Here is a 19,707-nt window from a genome sequence, read left to right on the forward strand (position 1 = left end):
CAGGGTGAGATGGTAGGCATCCCTTCCCGAAGTAAAGATGTCTGCCGAGCGTAGGGAGCTTTGGGTAACTGGAAGCTAGCGTCAAAGGGAGTAACAAGGTTCATAGCCTGACTCAAGATGATGCTTCTTTAGGGGGCGGGCGGGACTTCTCTAACTGCGAGTAGCAGAACTTCATTGGCTGTCCCCAAAAGGACCCAATCAGAAAGGAGGAAAGGCTAAGAACTATTGGCTGCTGGCGTGGGCCAATCGGGAGAGCCGTGATTTGGCGGGAGTCTTGACCACCTCAGGGGCTATCGGAGTCTTAGCGTCAGCCCTGGGTATCCGGCTGTTGTGGCTATGTTCGTGTCCGATTTCCGCAAGGAGTTCTACGAGCTGGTCCACAATCAGGTGACTCCCATTTCACGATCCTGGTCCAAACCCTATCTGAGGGGAAGGGATAATAAGGGCGACTGTCCGTGAATGGGCCAGGAGGACAGGGTTGTTGCCACAGAGTTTGAGGTCCTTGTGCTCAACCTACCTGTCCGCGTTTCCTTCAACAGAGGGTCCTTCTCTTTGTGGCCTCGGATGTGGATGCCTTGTGTGCTTGCAAGATTCTTCAGGTGAGCTTTGAATACCTTAGGAAGGTAGCACAGGGAAGAGAGGGGAGGCAACGGGGTTGGACCCCAGCAGGAGGTGGGACACAGAAGGGGAGGGACCAGAGGGAGCTGAGGAGCTAGTGACCCAAGGAGGAGCCCAACTGCCCCTCTGAAATATGCTGGGACTAGAGGAGTGTAGTGTAAGTGGTGAGACAAGTAGTGTATCTTGTTTTGTTTTACATTAACTCAAATGAAAAGGGTTTCACTTTTGAAATCTTTGAACCTGTAAATGACCTCTCAAAGATGGAATTTGAGAGAGGACTGTGATAACTGGGTGTGGCGTCACAATGAGTGCTGGAAAAACTGGAGTGCCTAGTCTATTAGAGAAGATCATTAGTTTGGGCTTTGACTATACTGTGGTTTTTACATTAAGTGGGGATCAGAAACTTTTCAGAACCACCAGTAATTAAAATTACCTTTTCCCTCAGGGTTTTTCTTTAGCAAAATTTGACAGATTTGACAGAATTATACATTGAACACTCACACCCTGACCCCCAGCCTTTCCTACTGATGATTTTTTGTTGTTGTTGTTGTTGTTGGTTTTTTATTTTTTCAAGACAGGGTTTCTCTGTGTAGCCCTGACTCCTGACTGTCCTGGAACTCACTCTGTAGACCAGGCTGTCCTTGAACTCAGAGGTCTGCCTGCCTCAGCCTCCCGAGAGCTGGGATTTAAGGTGTGTACCACCATCTCCTGGCAGTCTGTAAGTTTTATTATTTTAAAAAATTATTTTCTCAGACCCTTAAAACATAAACCTCAAATCTATCTATCTTTTTTCTTTCTTTCTTTCTTTCTTTCTTTCTTTCTTTCTTTCTTTCTTTCTTTTTTTTTTTTTTGAGACAGGGTTTCTTTATGTAGCCTTGGCTGTCCTGGACCTAGCTCTGTAGACCAGGCTGGCCTTGACTCAGAGATCTGCCTGCCTCTGCCTCCCGAGTGCGGAATTAAAGGTTTATGCCACTACCGCCAAGCTCCTGACCTTTTACCAAATAGCATGTCGCGTAGATCTTTATTTCAGCTCAGCTAATCTGTTTGTTTGCTTCTGGTGACTCAAGGTAAGTTATCCTGAATGATGGGTTCTAACGGTGTGCTCTTCCTCCAGGCCCTGTTTCAGTGTGACCACGTGCAGTATACGCTGGTTCCAGTTTCTGGGTGGCAAGAACTTGAAACTGCATTTCTTGAACATAAAGAGCAGGTATGAAATAATGAATTTTAGAATAATTAGGCTTCTCTACTTGATAGATGTTTCTTTCTTTTTCTTTTTTTTTTTTTTTTTGATTTTTGAGACAGGGTTTCTCTGTAGCTTTTGGTTCCTGTCCTGGAACTAGCTCTTGTAGAACAGGCTGGCCTCGAACTCACAGAGATCCGCCTGCCTCTGCCTCCCAAGCGCTGGGATTAAAGGCGTGCACCACCACCGCCCCGCTTGATAGATGTTTCTTAATACTTAGCGTTCTTTCTAGTTCTAAAGTAGAATAAGTGTGTTTTGAAAGTATCAATTTCTTTACACTTCAAGTTATGATGGCAGAATCAACATTTGCCAAAAAAAGAAAAAAACAATTTGAGGCAAGTCTGAACTACATATAACAAGTTTGAGGCCAGCCTCCGCTACATAAAAAGATCCTGTCTCAAAAATAAAAATGGTATGGATATGGACAGCACCTGCTCTGACTTCATTTATTCTCCTAGGATACACTACTTCTTTCTGTTATCTCCAAGAAAATCCATTCCAGTTTCCAAATCCATGTTTTCCCTTTGGAATTAAATGGCAGAACAAAGACTCCTTACCTGTACTGGGGTCAGACAAAAATATGGGACATTGTAGGACCAGTAGGGAGTGGGTAGGGCACGTCAGAGGGTCTCTGGAGCCCCTGGCCACTTCTAGGATGACTTGGAAGAGATTTATTTATAATTTGAAGCACCTACACCAATTGAGTTTTCTCCCTCAGTGTTATGAGACGAGATCTTTCTTGATAGCCCAGGCTGACCTTAACTCTTGAGCAGTCCCCCTTCCTTGGCCTTCTAAGGGTTATAGTACAGATGTGAGCCCACAGCCAGGCAATTGGGTGTTACTAAGGAAAGGTTTTTGCTGTAGTGGGTAAAGGACTTAATATTTAGGAGGCCATGAAGTATGGGCTGCCCAAGATTTCCTGCAAACCTAACCCATACAATGTTATTAATGTGGTTTAAGTCAGCAGAGGAGGGAATAGTTCGGCAATATTCAGAGAGCCTTCGGTATATATGTAAAGTCTTGGTCTGTTCTTCACTAGTTGTTTGAATCTTTGCACAAGTCTTAAGTTTGCTAAGCCTCAGCACGATCTTCAGGAAGCAAGAAGTGCCCCAGAGCCTATTTTACAGTGTGACCTCGGAAAGGCAATAACCAAGCCTGCTGTGGGCAGTTTTCAAGCCGCACCACTCCTCCTGGGCCTTGCTGTATGTGCTGGCAGAGGAGCGCAGAGACTGACAGGGCTGAAGGAGGAGGGGCCTCCTTGGCGCAGTTCCTTTACAGTGTCTCCATCTCCTTTCAGTTCTCCTATTTCATCCTCATAAACTGTGGAGCCAACGTCGACCTATTGGAAATCCTTCAGCCTGATGAAGACAGTGTATTTTTTGTGTGTGATACCCACAGGCCAGTCAACGTTGTGAATGTGTACAATGACACTCAGGTACCTAGAGCCTTCCTTTATATGTGCTCTCCCTTTAACCAGTCTGTGTCTTTTTATGCTGTGGCAGCATTGCAAGGATCTTATTTGCAAAGTATGCTTCCCATTTCTCCGGTTATGGAGTATTTTCAGTGCAAGAACCTCATCTTAAGCCGGGCGGTGGTGGCGCACGCCTTTAATCCCAGCACTCGGGAGGCAGAGACAGGCGGATCTCTGGGGGTTAGAGGCCAGTCTGGTCTACAAGAGCTAGTTCCGGGACAGGCACCAAAGCTACAGAGAAACCCTATCTCGAAAAAACCAAAAATAAATAAATAAATAAATAAATAAATAAATAAATAAATAAATAAATAAATATAAAAAAAGACCCTCATCTTAATCTGCTCGTGTGTATATACACAGCACATCCGTGGAGCTTGCATCATCTGGAAGGGGGAGAGTCAGAATATTTTAGCTCAAAATGGCTCTACTATACTTATTCTGAACTTCTCCTTGTTAAATACGCAGCCTAGCACAGACACCTGTCTAAGCATTCTGTGACTTGATCTCCTTCCACGTGGCTTTCAACTCTGAAATCCTCATGTCTGTCTTGACCCATTTGTTTCTGTATAAGAAACTGTCTGAGACTGGGCACTTCTTCATAGGTAAAAGTTATATTTAGCTTACTGTCCTCGATATTCAGGAGCATGCTGCAAACATCCGCTGAGCTCTTGTGAGACCCTCTGGGAATGACTTCCCAATAGAGGGAGTGTGGGGAGAGTGAGAAAGATTCCATGGTTAGACAGAGACAACAGAGCAAGCGAGGAAGTTTTATAACCACCCTGCACATGGAGACTAGGTCTTTACGAGACCTGACACACTTCCGAGAGATGGTGTTACTGCGTCAGTAAGGGGAGAGCCCTGACTGACCTAACACTTTCCAGACCCCACCTCTAAACACCCTACACAGGCAGCAAGCTTCTGGCTTGGTGGATCCTTTGGGGGATAAATCATATCCAGTTAGCTAACTATAGCAACATTTTCATACTCTCTATCAAAAGGAACATTTTTTTAATGTATAGCATAAGAAATTGCCCGGATTTAAAACAGACTGTAAATGCTTTTAATTTCTACATGCCATGCGGGACAGCGGCAGTGCCTTACTGAGTGGCACAGAGAAGCCTGGACTCTGCTTAGACAGGTGCTGTCTAAATGTGCAGAAAGCTTAGAAGCCAGAGTGCGATTCTACATGAGCATCATGAGAAATTGTTTTCTGGCAGGGAGAGAAAAAATTGATTGCTTTTTGTTTTATACCCTAGATCAAATTGCTCATTAAACAAGAGGACGACCTTGAGGTTCCTGCCTATGATGACATCTTCAGGGATGAAGCAGAGGATGAAGATCTCTCAGGAAGTGACAGTGATGGGTCAGAGCCTTCTGAGAAGCGTACACGCTTAGAAGAGGTACGTTTGGGCTGGATGGGCATCCTGCTGGAAGCACAGTTAGGAGAGGTATGTGTGAGCCAGGTATGGCATTCTGGGCCTGGGCACAGCTGGGGGGTACCAGGCAGTGGGGAGTGGAGGAGTTATTAGGTGTGGGTACAGACTCTGACTCCTATTCCCTGTGTCTGTGGCTTCAGGCAGATTTCTGGAGTTATTTGAGCTGTATCTTATCTTGCAGGAGGATACTAGCAGAGGAAATGAAATTTAAGTCAGTTTAGACCCATGTAGAAAAAAGGTAGCAAATATTCAAAGAAAAAAAAATCACCATGGAGAAACACTAAATATCTGCTTTCCCACAGTGTTGCTCATTGTGGTTATTAGAAAGGTATAGTGTGTCTGTGATTCCTTGGCCTGCTCTGTATAAACACTCCAGGAAAGGCATTTTTGTGATTTAATTGGCCAATGGGAGGGATCTGCTCAGCACGGGTTTCCTCTGACTGAAGGACAGCAGACAGGTGGGGACTGTCCCTCTAGAGTGGACAGCTGCATTACTGAACAGAAGAAGCCCATGGCTCCTGATCTTTGTGGCACAGTTGGAATTTGCCTCTGGAATACCTTAGGGTTTCCCTTTTAAACTTGGCCTGCTGCTTCCAAGAATGTGCTTTAATGGAACCCTTTCTGGCCATATTTGTGACACTCAAGGCATGGTCAATCCGAGACAGGTCAGAGTCCTTCAAAACTAAAGTGGCCTGCTGTCTCCAGACCTCCTTTCTTGTCTTCCTTTCCCAAGAGCTTTGGGTAGTCTCAGGATGCATTCTTGTTTTTCTTCTAGCCATCCCTTCACTTTCTGGCAGACTTGCTGTTTTTTTTTCTCATGGAAGCATAATCTTCTCCTGACTTAGGTTTTATTTTTGAGGCAGGGTCCTACAGTATAATCCAGGTTAGTCTCAGACTTTGATTACTGTCCTTCTGAATGCTGAGCCTGTATGTCTGTGCCTCCGTGGCTTCTGATAAGACACCCAGTCATTTGTTCTGCTTTCCCATACACATAAGGGATTTTTTTTTGTCTGCTGTTTGGTGTGTGTGTATGTGTGTGTGTCAGAAGTTTGAGTTTATTCTGTGTGAGCTTCCTTTGACTTTTTATGGGGATTTTTGGTTTTGGGTTGGTTTGTTTTTCTGAGACACGGTCTCACTATGTAGCCCTGCCCACTCCCACCCTCTACCCCTCAGATAAAGCAGCTTTTGTTGGGCACTCTATTCTCCTTCTTCCTGTTGGTGTGCCCAAATTGGCAGCTTCTTGGCCTTCAAGTCTGGGTGAGCCAAAAATGGAAACCAGGTCACATAGAGGTCCCTCACTGCTGTGCCTGCACTCCCACCTTTGGAATCATACTTAGTTTCTATAATGTCTGAGGGGTTTAGGTATGTCTAGCAGGCATCGGGGATATCACAGCTCCAGGTATTTTGGATGCCAGACAGGCAGAGTGGCCAGATGTTAAGTGTTGTGTGGAGCACCTGTGAGGAAAGCCTATGCTCTTCAGTATTCGGACGGACAGACAAACTCTGCGTTCTCCCTTAGGGAATCTGTGCCTAGGGGCTTCTTTCAGTGTGCCTTGTCGAGCTTAACCTTTTTGTCTTAGATTCTTTTCTATTACTGTGACAAAACAACATGACCAAGGCAGCTAATAAAAGAAAACATTTAATTTAGAGCTCATGGATGCAGAGGGTTTAGTCTTCATCATCACAGCAGGGAACATGACAGCAGGCAGGCTCGCACTGGAGCAGTAGCTGAGAACTCCATTCTTAACTGTAAGTAGTGGGCAGGAAGAGCACACTGGGACTGGAGTAGGCTTTTGAAACCTAAAGCCCACCCCCAGTGGTACACCTTCTTCTATAAGGCCACACCTGCTAATCCTTCCCAAACAGTTCCACCAACTAGGAACCAGACCTATTATGAGCCTATGGGAACCATTCTCATTCAAACCACCACATTTTTCCTTTGTCACTTTTTCAGGAGATTCTGGCACGAGCCACAAAGAGGAGCCAGCGAAGAGAGTGGGAGGCCCGGAGGTGAGTCCCATGAAGGAGCTCTGTGGTGCAGGAGCCTAGACTCCGTGGGCTTCAGTACCTTTAGTGCTTCTTGAATGCCACATTCCCTTAGTTAAGACTCTTGAGGCAGCAGGGTGGTGATGGTGCACACCTTTAATCCCAGGACGGCCAGGGCTACATGCAGCCCGGAGCTGGGCTGCTTGTTCGTCCTGGCTGCCCAGTTAGCTTAGCTCCGAAATAACCACACAGAAACTGTTGATTAAATCACTGCTTGGCCTATTAGCTCTAACATCTTATTGGCTAACTCTTACATCTTGACTTAGCCCATTTCTATTAATCTATGTATCGCCACATGGCAGTGACTTACCAGGAAAGATTCAGCATGTGTGATTTTGGCGGCTCCATGGTGTCTCTCTCCTACTCTGCATTTTTTCCTCCCAGCATTCAGTTCTGTCTTCCCTCGCCTACCTAAGTTCTGCTCTATCAAGTAGGCCAAGGCAGTTTCTTTATTCATTAACCAATGAAAGCAACACATAAATAGAAGGACCTCCTACACCAGTCATACAGAAAAACCCTGTCTGAAAATGAAAAAGAAAGAAAAAATAAGAACCTTGGGGTCAGCCACATTGGAGTATGTGACCATCGCCTGAAAACCACCTTGAATCACCCTGTGTACTGTCCTTGGGTTCCTAAAATGACAGGACCGTCTCCTCAGTTCAGGCCCTTCTGTCAGGAATGATGCTTTAATTTATATATATATATATATATATATTTAATAAAAGAGAAGATACCTGCCAATTGTATAAAACTTCTCATGGGCCTTTAATCCCAGCACTTGGGAGGCAGAGGCAGGCGGATCTCTGTGAGTTCGAGACCAGCCTGGTCTACAAGAGCTAGTTCCAGGACAGGCTCCAAAACCACAGAGAAACCCTGTCTCGAAAAACCAAAAAAAAAAAAAAAAAAAACTTCTCATGGAAAAAAATATGAACAGAGCTGGGCATAGTGGTGTATACCTTTAATCCCAGCACTCAGGAGGCAGAGGCAGGCAAATCTTTGTGGTTTGAGGCCAACATGGTCTACAGAGTGAGTTCCAGGATAGCCAAAAGAAAAAAGAAAAAGAAAACAAAAAAAAAATATGAGCAGAAACTAAGTTACCTGTAATTGCTCTTACTGTATGTGTAAAAAAGCTGAGGTGCTTTGAGATGAAAGTGCTAGAATGGTCATCCTAACTTGAAGTAAACATGTGGCTGTCTATTTGAACTGGGCACAGGAGGAATTGCTTGCTAAAGGTTTTGGTCCAGCTGAAGGTTCTGCCTACCAGCCATGGGAAAAAATACTGCCCTCCTATAGAAGACAATGTCAGGCCATTTCTGGAAGTGTAAGGATGGATAAGTAGAAAACCATCCATGAGCTGACTGCAGTTTAAGCTGTTTGAATTTCTTTGCTGAATTATTTTCTGGAACATTTTGAATTTATCTGAATTATCAATATTTGTGCATATTTTACTATCAAACAACACATCTAATTTTGCACTTTCTCTTTAAAATAGTTGGGACAGGATCTCACTGTATAGCCCAAACTGACTTTGGCTTATGATTTACCTGCAGCTTTCCAAGTGCTGAAAGTATGGGCATGTGCCATTCCTGGCTATAATCACTTTTTATATTCATAAATGAATTCATTGTTTTTGTTTGTTTGTTTGATATTGAGACAAGGGTCTCATGTAGTTCAGGCTGACCTCAAACTTGCTGTGCAGTCAAGGATGACTTTTAACCATTTTCTACCTCTCTAGTGATGGGTTTACAGGAGATTATTGGTGTGTGCCACCATGGCTGATTTTTGTGGTCTGAGCCACATCTTTAAGTCACAGATTTTTGTACTTCTGAACAGTTTTTTAGAACTGCTTAGTGTTTAAGGCTGTGGTGATGTTCACTACCCATTTAATCGTAGTCCTTGGGAAACAGAGGCGGGAGGTTCTCTGCAAGTTCCAGGCTAGCTATGGCCACCTAATCATACCCTAACTCAAAAATGAAACAAGGGGCTGAAGAGATGGCTCAGTGATTAGGAGTACTTGTTACTCTTGCAGAGGACCTGGGTTTGATTCTCAGCACCCACGTGGTGACTCACAAGCATCATAACTTCTGGGTACATATTCATACTCATAAAATAAATATTAAAAAATCAAAACAAAAAAGAACCCAGAAGCAGCTTAGTATCTAATTATTTGTTTCTTTCTTTCTTTCTTTTTTTTTTTTTTTTTTGGTATTTGGTTTTTTTATTGTTAGATTAATTGTGCGTAATAGGGTCTAGTGTGATAATATCCTTCTGTGAATACAACCCTCTGGGTTCAGGTCATAGCACTGAAAAAATGAAAAAGATTTTTGCTGATTTTTTTTCTTTTTTAAGAATTTTTCAATGTGTTTGTTTGGATGTGGTATAGGTGTGTACACGTGTATGGAGGCCAGGAAGCAGCCTCACCAGCTCACAAATAACAACATGGAGATTTATTATTATAACTTAAATTAACCCATTTGTATTAATCTATGTTCTGCCATGTAGTGTTACCTTTATTCTGTACTGCCCTCCCTGGCGGCTCCACCTTTCTTTCAAGAGTTCTCTCGGTGCTCAGAAGTCCCGCCTATACCTCCTGCCTAGCTACTGACCTTTTTATTACACATATATGCATATATAGCTTTTGTTACACCAGTCACAGCAGTACTTCTTCACACTGTACAAATATCCCACAACAGGCCAGAGGGTCACATTTGGGTGTTTTTCTTTTCATTTTCTTTTTTAAAATTCTTCTCTCATTTATTACATCACCACTACAGTCCCCCCCCCCCCGACTCCTCCCAGTCCCACTCCACCTTCCCTCTCCCCCAAATCTACTCCTCCATTTTCCTTCGGAAAAAAAAAAAAATCTAACCTTCCAGAGATATCAACTGAACCTGGCATAGCAAATTACAGTAAGACTAAGTTGGGTGGGGCTGGTGCACACCTTTAGTCCCAGCACTTGGGAGCAGGTGAATCTCTGTGAATTGGAGGCCAGCCTGGTCTACAGAGCGAGTTCTAGGACAGCCAGGGCTACACAGAAAAACCCTGTCTCAATACCCCCTCCCCAAAAAAAGAAAGAAAAAAATTACAAGACTAGACAAACCCTCATATCAAGGTTGGACAAGGCAATCCCACAGGAAGAAAATGATCCCAAGTGCAGGCAAAAGAGTCAGACATCCCCACCCCCACCACCACACTCACTGTTAGGAGTCTTAAAAGAGCACTAAGCTTCATAGCCATGACATATATGCAAAGGACCTTGCCCAGTCCCACATAGGGTCCATGATTGTCCCTTCAGTCTCTGAGTCCCTATGAGCCATGCTTAGATTCTGTGGCCCCCATGACACCTGTTCATGTGTTCTCTACCACTCTGCCTTCTACAATTCCTCCTCCCCCTCCTCTGCAGGGTTCCCGTGGCTCTGCCTCGAGTTTGACTGTGGGTCTCTACATCTGCTCCCATTAAGTGGCTGGATGAAGCCTCTCTGGTGACAACTGGGCTAGGCAGTGATCTATGCATATAGCAGAATATCATTAAGAATCATTTCATTTCATTTGTTTGTTTTTGTTTGGGGGGGGAATTTTGGCCAGTTGTGTGCAGTTCTATCCTGGGTCTCTGGGCGGTCCGACCTGTTTCCTGGCTAACCAGGCAGTGTCATATGTGGGCTCCCTCCGTGGGCCTCGAGTCAGGCCAGTCATTAGTTGGCATTCACACAAGTTCTGCACATCTTGCAGGCACGACAAATTGTGAGTTGAATAGCCATTTCCCTGATGGCTAAGGATGTTGAACATTTCTTTTACTGCTTCTTAGAAATTTTAGATTCCTCTTGAGACTTCTCTGTTTAGATCTGTACTCCATTTTTTATTTTTTTATTTATTTATTTATTTATTTTTTTTTTTTTTTTTTTTTTGGTTTTTCGAGACAGGGTTTCTCTGTGGCGTTGGAGCCTGTCCTGGAACTAGCTCTGTAGACCAGGCTGGTCTCGAACTCACAGAGATCTGCCTGCCTCTTGTACTCCATTTTTTAATTAGATTATTTGATTTGTTGTTGTCTAGTTTCTTGAGTTCTTTATATATTTTGGATATTAGCTCTCTGTTGGATGTAGAGTTGGAGAAAATCTTTTCTTATTCTGTAGGCTGCGGTTTTGTCTTTTTTTTTTTTTTTTTAGGTTTTTCGAGACAGGGTTTCTCTGGTTTTGGAGCCTGTCCTGGAACTAGCTCTTGTAGACCAGGCTGGCCTCGAACTCACAGAGATCCACCTGCCTCTGCCTCCCAAGTGCTGGGATTAAAGGTGTGCGCCACCACCGCCCGGTTTTGTCTTCTTGACAGTGTCCTTTGTCTTTTTCAGTTTCATGAGGTCCCATTTATTAGTTGTTGGTCTTAGTGCCTGTGCTGTCAGTGTTCTGTTCAGGAAGCTGTCTCCTGTGCCAATGCATTCAAGACCGTTCCCCACTTTCTTTTCTATCAGGTTCAGTGTATCTGGTTTTATGTTAAGGTCTTTGATCCATTTGGAGATTATGCAGGGTGGTAAGTATCTGTTTTGATTCTTCTATAGGCAGACATCCAGTTTGACCAACACGATTTGTTGAAGATGCTTTCTTTTTTGCATTGTGTATTTCTGACTTTTTTTAATCCGTGGGTGTCCATAGATGTGTGGATTTATGTCTGGGTCTTTGATTTGATTCCATTGATCAACCTGACTGTTTTTATGCCAATACCATGCTTTTTTAAAAAAATTACTATAGCTCTGTAGTAAAGCTTAAAACCATGGATGGTGATACTATTGGAGGAAGTTCTTTGATTGTATAGGATTGTTTTAGCTATCCTGGGTTTTTGGTTTTCCAGATGAAATTGAATATTGTCCTTTTAAGGTCTATAAAGAATTTTGATGAGATTGTGTTTTATCTGTATTTTGCTTTTGGTAAGATGGCCATTTACTATGTTAATCCTACCAACCCATGAGCATGGCAGATGTTTCCATCTTCCAATATCTTCTCCAATTTCTTTCTTCAAAGACTTGACGTTCTTGTCATACAAGTCTTTTACTTGTTTGGTTAGAGTTACCCCAAGATGTTTTATATTATTTATAGCTTCCTTGATTTGTTTCTCAGCCCATTTGTCATTTGTATATAGGAGGGCTACTGATTATTTAGTTAATCTTGTATCCAGCCACTTCTGAAGGTCTTTATCAGCTATAGGAGTTTGTTGGTAGAACTTTTAGGGTCATCTTATGTATACTATCATATCATCTGCAAATAAGATACTTTGACTTCTTCTTTTCCAATTTCTATCCCTTTGAATATCTTGATTATGTTGAATATCTTGATTATTCTATCCCCTTGAATATCTTGAATATCTTGATTATCTTATTGATTTTTCTCAAAGAACCAGCTCTTTGTTTCATTGATTCTTTGTGTTGTTCTGTTTCTACATTATTGATTTCAGCCCTCAACTACTTCTCTTGGGTGTGTTTGCTTCTTTTTGTTCTAGAGCTTTTAGATGTGCTGTTAAATTACTAGTATGAGATCTCTTCAATTTCTTTATATAGACATTTAGTACTATGAATTTTCCTCTTTGCTCATTGTGTCCCATAAATTTTGGTATGTTGTGCATTCATTTTCATTGAATTTCTACCTTGACCCAGTGGTAACTCAGTTGTTCAGTTTCCATGAGTTTGTAGGCTTTCTGTTTTTTGTTGTTGAAATCCAGCTTTAAACAATGGTGGCTTGGTAGAATGCAAGGGATTAATTCAATTTCTTTATATTTGTTGAGACTTGCTTTGTGATTGAGTATATGGTCAGTTTTGGAGAATGTTCTGTGAGGTGCTGAGAAGAAGGTGTATTTGTGTGTGTGTGTGTGTGTGTGTGTGTGTGTGTGTGTGTGTGTGTGTTTGGGTGGAATGTTTTTATTAAATATCTGTTAGGTCTATTTGATTCATAACATCTGTTAGCTCCAGTATTTCTCTGTTTAGTTTTCTGGATGATCACCCCATTGGTGAGAGTGGTCTATTGAAGTCTCCTACTGTCAATGGGTGAGGGTTGATGTGTGATTTAAACTTTAGTGGTGTTTCCTTTACAGATACGGGTACCCTTTCATTTAGGGCATGAATGTTAAGAATTGAAAGATCATCATGATGGATTTTTCTTTTGATGAGTATGAAATCTCCTTCCCCATCTCCTTTGATTAATTTTGGTTCGAAGTCTATTTTGTTAAATGTTAGGGTAGCTGTACCACCTTGTTTCTTAGGTCCATTTGCTTAAAATCTTCTTCAACCTTTCTCTCTGTGGTAATTTCTATCTTTGGCGTTGAGGTGTGTTTCTTGTATGGAACAGAAGGGGTGGAGCCTGTTTTCACATCTGTTCTTTTAGTCTCTGTCTTTTTACTGGGGAGTTGAGTGTATTGATATTGAGAGATATTAATGGCCAATGATTTTTTTTTTAAATATTTATTTATTTATTATGTATACAATATTCTGTCTGTATGCCTGAAGGCCAGAAGAGGGCGCCAGACCTCTTTACAGATGGTTGTGAGCCACCATGTGGTTGCTGGGAATTGAACTCAGGACCTTTGGAAGAGCAGGCAATGCTCTTAACCACTGAGCCATCTCTCCAGCCCCCTGGCCAATGATTGTTAATTACTGTTATTTTGTTGGTGGTAGTGGTAGTGGTAATATAAAGTGTGTGTGTGTGTGTGTGCGCACGCGCACACACACACACCCTTTTGTTTTATCTGGTGTGAGACTATTATTTCCTGTGTTCTCATAGGTGTAGCTACCCTCCTTGTTTTCCTTTTAGTACTTTCTGTAGGGCTTGATATTTGTTTAAATTTGACTTTAGAGTCTGCAGAACATCTGTCCAGGCCCTTATGGCTTTTAGAGTCGCCATTGAAAAGTCAGGTGTCATTCTAATAGGTCTTCCTTTACATGTTGTTTGGTCTTTTTCCCTTGCAGCTTTTAATATTCTTTCTTAGTGTTTTGATTATTATATGGTGAAGGGACTGCCAATCTATTTTGTGTTCAGTATGCTTCTTGTATCTTTATAGGCATCTCCTTTTTTAGATTAGTAAGTTTTTCTTCTCTTATTTTGTTTAAAATATTTTCTGGCTGGGCGGTGGTGGCACACGCCTTTAATCCCAGCGCTCAGGAGGCAAAGGCAGGCAGATCTCTGTGAGTTCAAGGATAGCCAAGGCTACACAGAGAAACCCTGTCTTGAAAAACCAAAAATAAATGAATAAATTTTCTGAGCAGGTTGATGGTGGTGCACACCTTTAATCCCAGCACTCCAAAGGCCAAGGCAGGCAGATCTCTGTGAGTCTGGTCTCCAAAGAAAGTTCCAGGACAGCCAGAGCTGTTACACAGAGAAACCTTGTCTCAAAAAAACAAAAACAAAATTTCTAGACCTTTGAGCTGGTATACTTCTATTCATATCATTCTTAGATTTGATCTTTTCATGATGTACCAGATTTTCTGGATGTTTTCTTTCAGGAATTTTTTAGATTTAACATTTTCTTTGACCTATGTATCTGTTTCTTCTATTGTATCTTCAAAGCCTGAGATTCTCTTCTCCCATGTCCTGCATTCTATAGATCCTGTTCACTTACCCCAGTTTTCCTTTTCTAGAATTCCTTCAGTTTATATTTTCTTTGTTGCTTCTATTTCCATTATTGAGTCTTGAACAGTTTTATTTGTTTCCTTCTACTGTTTTTTCTTGGTCTTTTACAAGGGGTTTATTAATTTCCTCTTTTCAGGCGACTTTCATTGTAAAGTTGGTTTTAAAGTTGTCTTGTGCTTCAGCTGTGTTGGAATATCCGGGGCTTGCTGTTATTGACTAGCTGGGCTCTGGTGGTGCCATGTTGCCCTGGCTGTTATTGATTGTGTTCTTACACTGGCATCTAGGCATCTGGGTTTGGGGAAATTATAGGTCTAGGTGCCGGTTTCTGAGTTTGTCTTTGTTGTATGGATGTTTTGTTCCTTGGTTTTTGTTTCCTCTCTGGTCTTCTGGCCCAAGTGGCCTATGGTTGAGTAGAGGGTCTCCATCAGAGTTGGGGGCTGAACTTCTGGTGACCAGGTGGCCTCTGATGTAGCAGAGGGTTCTCTGCAGCAGTTCAGAACCAGGATATGGTGACAGGGAAGGAGTGGTGATTGGCATATGCTGGGTGGGCACATTGACAAGGAGGGAAGGGGAGGTTTGGGGTAGAGTGGACAGGAACTGAGAGTGTTGGCAGTATGATGGTGGGGGATAGGGCATTTAATTGGGGCTCTGGTTTTCCACCTGGCCTCTGGTGAAGCAAAGGGTTTCCGCTGTAGTTGTGGCTGTGAGATATTCAGGGGTTTTCTTGATTACTTTCCACTTAATTTTTTGGAGGCAAGGTGTCTCACTGAGCTTGGGGCTCATCAGTTTGGCTAGATGTGACTGGCCTGTGAGTTTTGGGTATCACCTGTCTCTGCTTCCCCGCTCCTGATCCCAGTACACGCAACACTTAGCTTTTTATGTGGGTGCTGAGGACCCACACTCAGTTCCTCATGCTTGGATAGCAGCAGTATCCTTTATTGAGCCATCTCCTCAGGCTTTTCATTTATTTATTTGGTTACTTAGAGACATTGCCTTACCATGTAGCCCAGGCTGGCCTTCAGTTGTTCAGTTTCCTGTTGTAGCCTACAGGGCACTGTTACTACAGGTGTGTATCACCATATCTGGCCCTTTTCTCTGTTTTACCATTGCAAATAAGTTTACAGTTAATAACATTGGTTACAAGTGTTGGGTCTCAAACCCTGGACGAATGACTGACTGTGGTGCTTATTTAACATATCAGAGCAGACCTGGCTGCCAGGTTCTCTCAGCACCCTTAGTCCCTACCTGTAGCATACCCTGCCCCCTACCCTGTACTCTCCAGTCCGGGGGCTGGGCTGCCCTTCCCTATATAATCCAACCATTTTGGTTACTTGGCCCCTTTCGTCTACTCTATACCTTCCTGGCTTCTTGGTCTGGCTTTCCCTTCCCTCCCTCACCACATGACCCATCTCAGCTTGGTCATGTCCACTCTGGACTCTCCCAGATGCTTCTTCCTCTGCCTTTGATCTTCCTTTATCGCCAATAAACCTTCTCCTCTACCATACCTAGGAGCAGCCATCCTTCCTTTTTTATTTCTTTTTTTCATTCACACAATAGTGTATCTTTCTTGTTCTTTTGAATTGCTTTGAGATAATTTCTCAAGATTCTGAGACCAGACCTGCCTAAAATATATGTATATATCCTGCTAAAGAATCAGTAAGTGAAAACAAATGGTACCATGATTTAATTTTTTTTAACTAAAATTTGAGCCTTTTTAAAATGTTTGCCTTCCTGTCTTGCCACCTTTTGCCAACACCATTTTGTGTTGTTTCAGGAGAGACATCCTCTTTGATTACGAGCAGTATGAATATTATGGGACATCGGTAAGTAGGAATAGACCTGACGCACTGCAAAGTTCTGACTCTAGGGGGCAGTGTCCTAGAATGTAAGAGAGCAAAGGTTTTACAGCCAGAAGAACCTGGCTTGAGTCTCATCTCCCCAACTTGTACCTTTGGGTGGTGGTAGTGCGTCTCTGAGCTGTCCACTCCTCCTCCTCTGGAAACTGAATAGAATGGGTGCTTCCCAGTGTAGTCTGATGGTTCACCTTATGTTTCTATTTATTTACTAACTTTGTGGTGGAACAAAAGTGATACATGCTCAGTAGAAATTAACTTTTTTTGAGACAAGGACCTCTTATACAGCCCTGATAGCCATGAGCTCCTGGCTTCAAGTGATCCTCCTTCCTGCCTCCCTGGGAATGTAGTTGTACACTACTGTGCCTACCCAGATTAAAGACCATAGTGGATTCCGTCTGCTTCCTGGGAGCCTTGACATGAGCTGTTCTGCTTTGCTGTGCCCTTCCCACTGTGGTGACTGAAACTGCAATCCAAGATAAATCCTTCCCCCTTTGTAGATAATAATAATAATTGCTGGTTTTTCTCTCAGCTTTTGTAGTGCTAGGGATCAAACCTAGCACTCAATTGTTGCTAGAAGGTACTCACCAACGAGCTACCCCCCAACACTTTTCCAATTAGTTTTTAGTTCTTGAATCAAGCAAAATTTCATTTCATAAAAAGTAAAGCCAGGCATGGTGGCGCATACCTTTAGTCTCAGCACAGCACTCAGGAGCCAGAGGCAGGCAGATCTCTGAGTTTGAGGCCAGCCTGATCTACAGAGTGAATTCCTGGGCAACTGGGGCTACAAAGAGAAACCCCATCTCAGAGAGAAAGTGTCTTTTCTCTGTGCTTTACATTCTGAATTTTGAACTTTTCTGGGATGCTCTCAGATTGTGCTTCACAGCCATAGTGGTCTCAAGCATCTAGTCAGCCAGAAGGTCCAGAGGAACCACGCATGCTCCACAGGGTGGTGCAGCTAAGCTAGAATGTTGGACAAGCTGGATGTGTTGAATGCTGCTTATTTTGTTTTGTTTTTGCCGTGTTGGGTGTGCCCACTACAATTAGAGAGCACCTGCACCCTCATGCCATGTAGCTGCCAGCAGCTGTTCTTTATGTTCATCATCAAAAATACAAAGTAATGGAGCTAGGGAGACTGCTCAACAATTAAGAGCAGCAAGTACTCTTACAGAGGACCCGGGTTTGGTTCCCAGAACCTCATGGCACCTCACAGCTGTCCATGATCCAGGTCCAGATAGCTGCCTCCTTCCCCTGTCCTCTGTGGGCACCAGGCACACATGTGCTGCACAGACACATGCAGGCAAAACAGATCATTGAAAATACAGATTAAGTTGGGTATGGTGGCTGTCTTAGTCAGGGTCACTGTTGCTGTGATGAAACACCATGACCAAAGCAACTTGGGGAGGAAAGGGCATCACTGAGGGAAGTCAGGGCAAAGACTCAACAGGAATTTGGGAGCTGGAGCTGTTGCAGAGGCCATGGAAGAGTGTTTGCTCCTCATGGTTTGCTCAACCTGCTTTAGAATACACAGACCAGGGATAGCCCCATCCACAATGGGCGGGGCTCTCTCTTATCAATCCCTAAATAAGAAAATGCCCTATAGGCTTGTGGATCTTACTGAGGCTTTTTCTCAATTGAGGCTTCCCTCCTTTCAGAGGACTTCAGTTTATGCTAAACTGCCTTAACAATGGCACAGTAGCACGCGCCTTTAATCCCAGTGTTTAGGAATCTGAAGCAGGCACATCTTTGAGTTCAAGGCCTGACTGATCTACCTAGCAAGTTCCAGGCAATCCAGGGCTTACCTCAAAATAAATAAGTAATCTGTATTAATATCTGTGCAAGAAGATTGAACTGTAGAGTTACAGTGGCACATCTGATTTTTAAATAGAATTTAGTGTGGAAAGCCTGTGGCTAGGCTCTGTTAGTGTTGTCCAGAATTTAGGGCCTTCAGTAGCTCTAGAAGATATATGGTTCTTAGCATATGTTAATTTGACTTAAGATTTTTCTGTTTACTTTTTGATCGTGCAAAAGTGATATATGCTCAGGACAAATCAAATTTGTTTTCAATAAAAATTCTGTATTCAGTCTTCAAATTTGGCTCTTAGACCTTGGACTCTTGATGTTATATTTCCCTTGTCTCATTTGTAGTCAAGGTTTGCCATCCTTTCACTCTTTGCTCAGCCCTTGCAGTGGGTTAGAGAGGGAACTGACAAGCTTAGAAACGATGTCTGACTTTCTCCAGACAAGTGGACAATTCCCTTGAAATTGTTCTTTCCGGAGGATATATTTACACTAAGTGTGCTGGTCAGATACCTTCACAATCTCTCACCACTCAGCCTGCTTACCTCTTCTGTCCCTGAAAGACTTTAAGGGGGGAGTCCAGAAGCCCCTCCCACTTTAATATCCTGGTGACCAGAACCAGAGCCCTGCCTCATCTGGCCTCTCTGGGGATGAATTGGAGGCTGCCTCCAAGCAGGAAGGATGCAGGTACAATCAGTGTGGACAGTCAGGCAACAGGGCCTCCGGACCTATGTTCTTATCCTAGCCTTGAGATGGCCTATAAGTGTGCAGAGGTCTCTGCACAGTGCTGTGCCTGGGCTCCCCGCTGGGTGGCACTTTCTTTCCACTCTTCATTTGCTGCATGATGAAAGCACAGATACAAGTAACTTTAGACGGCAGAGACTAATGTTCCGGTCAGTGGAATTACTTGGTCTTCCTTCCTTCACTCTGATGGGGACTTTTTCCTCACATACTGGAAAGAAGCCTGAGTACCCTGATCTGCAGGCCTTGGCTGGGCTCCTTGTCTTAGAACTGTCTCCTTCTGTGAACTCAGTGACTTGGCTTCAGACTTTTCTGCTTCCTTGCAGTCAGCCATGGTGATGTTTGACCTGGCATGGATGATGTCCAAGGACCTGAATGACATGCTGTGGTATGTAGAGCACACACACACACACACACACACACACACACTCATTCCTGTACATTCTGCAGCATCCATGTTGGGAGTCATGCCACCAACAAACATCAGTGTCACATGATAGCCCCTTGCTTCCACCAGGAATGTTAGGTACAGCCCCTCCCCAGGATAATTTATAACCCTTGGGGTTTATAAATTTCTTGGGGTTGAGTGTGAAGCAAGGAAACTCATACAGCCTTACAGAGGCCAGTGGAACTCCAGTGCAGCTTCTGTCTCCACCCTAATGCTTTGTCTTCTGTCCTGTAAGTACTTTAATTTGAGGTTGAGTACGATAACCCTTATTAGACATCCTTGCTGCCCTGGCACTGGTACAATCCAGTGCAGAATTGTCCTTGCCGGCTATTTCTCTGTGGAGACTGCAGCCAGGGCCTTGAACACACAGACCAATGGGCCTGCCAGTCACTGCCAACTTGGTTAATCTAGAAGTAAAATCTGGTCTTTATAAATAAGAAGCAGCATGTA

The 19,707-nt window shown here is 43.3% G+C and overlaps 1 protein-coding gene across 1 annotated transcript in view; it reads left to right on the plus strand.

The window, feature by feature from the left end:
* Positions 1–327: 327 nt before the first annotated feature.
* Cdc45 (cell division cycle 45) overlaps positions 328–19,707 on the plus strand; it is a 36,979-nt gene continuing 17,599 nt past the window's right edge. The window contains exons 1-8 of the mRNA XM_057764616.1: positions 328–387; positions 540–599; positions 1,733–1,825; positions 3,156–3,293; positions 4,586–4,729; positions 6,720–6,775; positions 16,190–16,238; positions 19,136–19,197. Of these exons, the coding sequence (XP_057620599.1) occupies positions 337–387; positions 540–599; positions 1,733–1,825; positions 3,156–3,293; positions 4,586–4,729; positions 6,720–6,775; positions 16,190–16,238; positions 19,136–19,197 (653 nt within the window). The 5' untranslated portion in view covers positions 328–336. The remainder of the gene's footprint in view (positions 388–539; positions 600–1,732; positions 1,826–3,155; positions 3,294–4,585; positions 4,730–6,719; positions 6,776–16,189; positions 16,239–19,135; positions 19,198–19,707) is intronic.

This window comes from Chionomys nivalis, chromosome 3, assembly GCF_950005125.1.
Source record: "Chionomys nivalis chromosome 3, mChiNiv1.1, whole genome shotgun sequence".
Taxonomy (NCBI): domain Eukaryota; kingdom Metazoa; phylum Chordata; class Mammalia; order Rodentia; family Cricetidae; genus Chionomys; species Chionomys nivalis.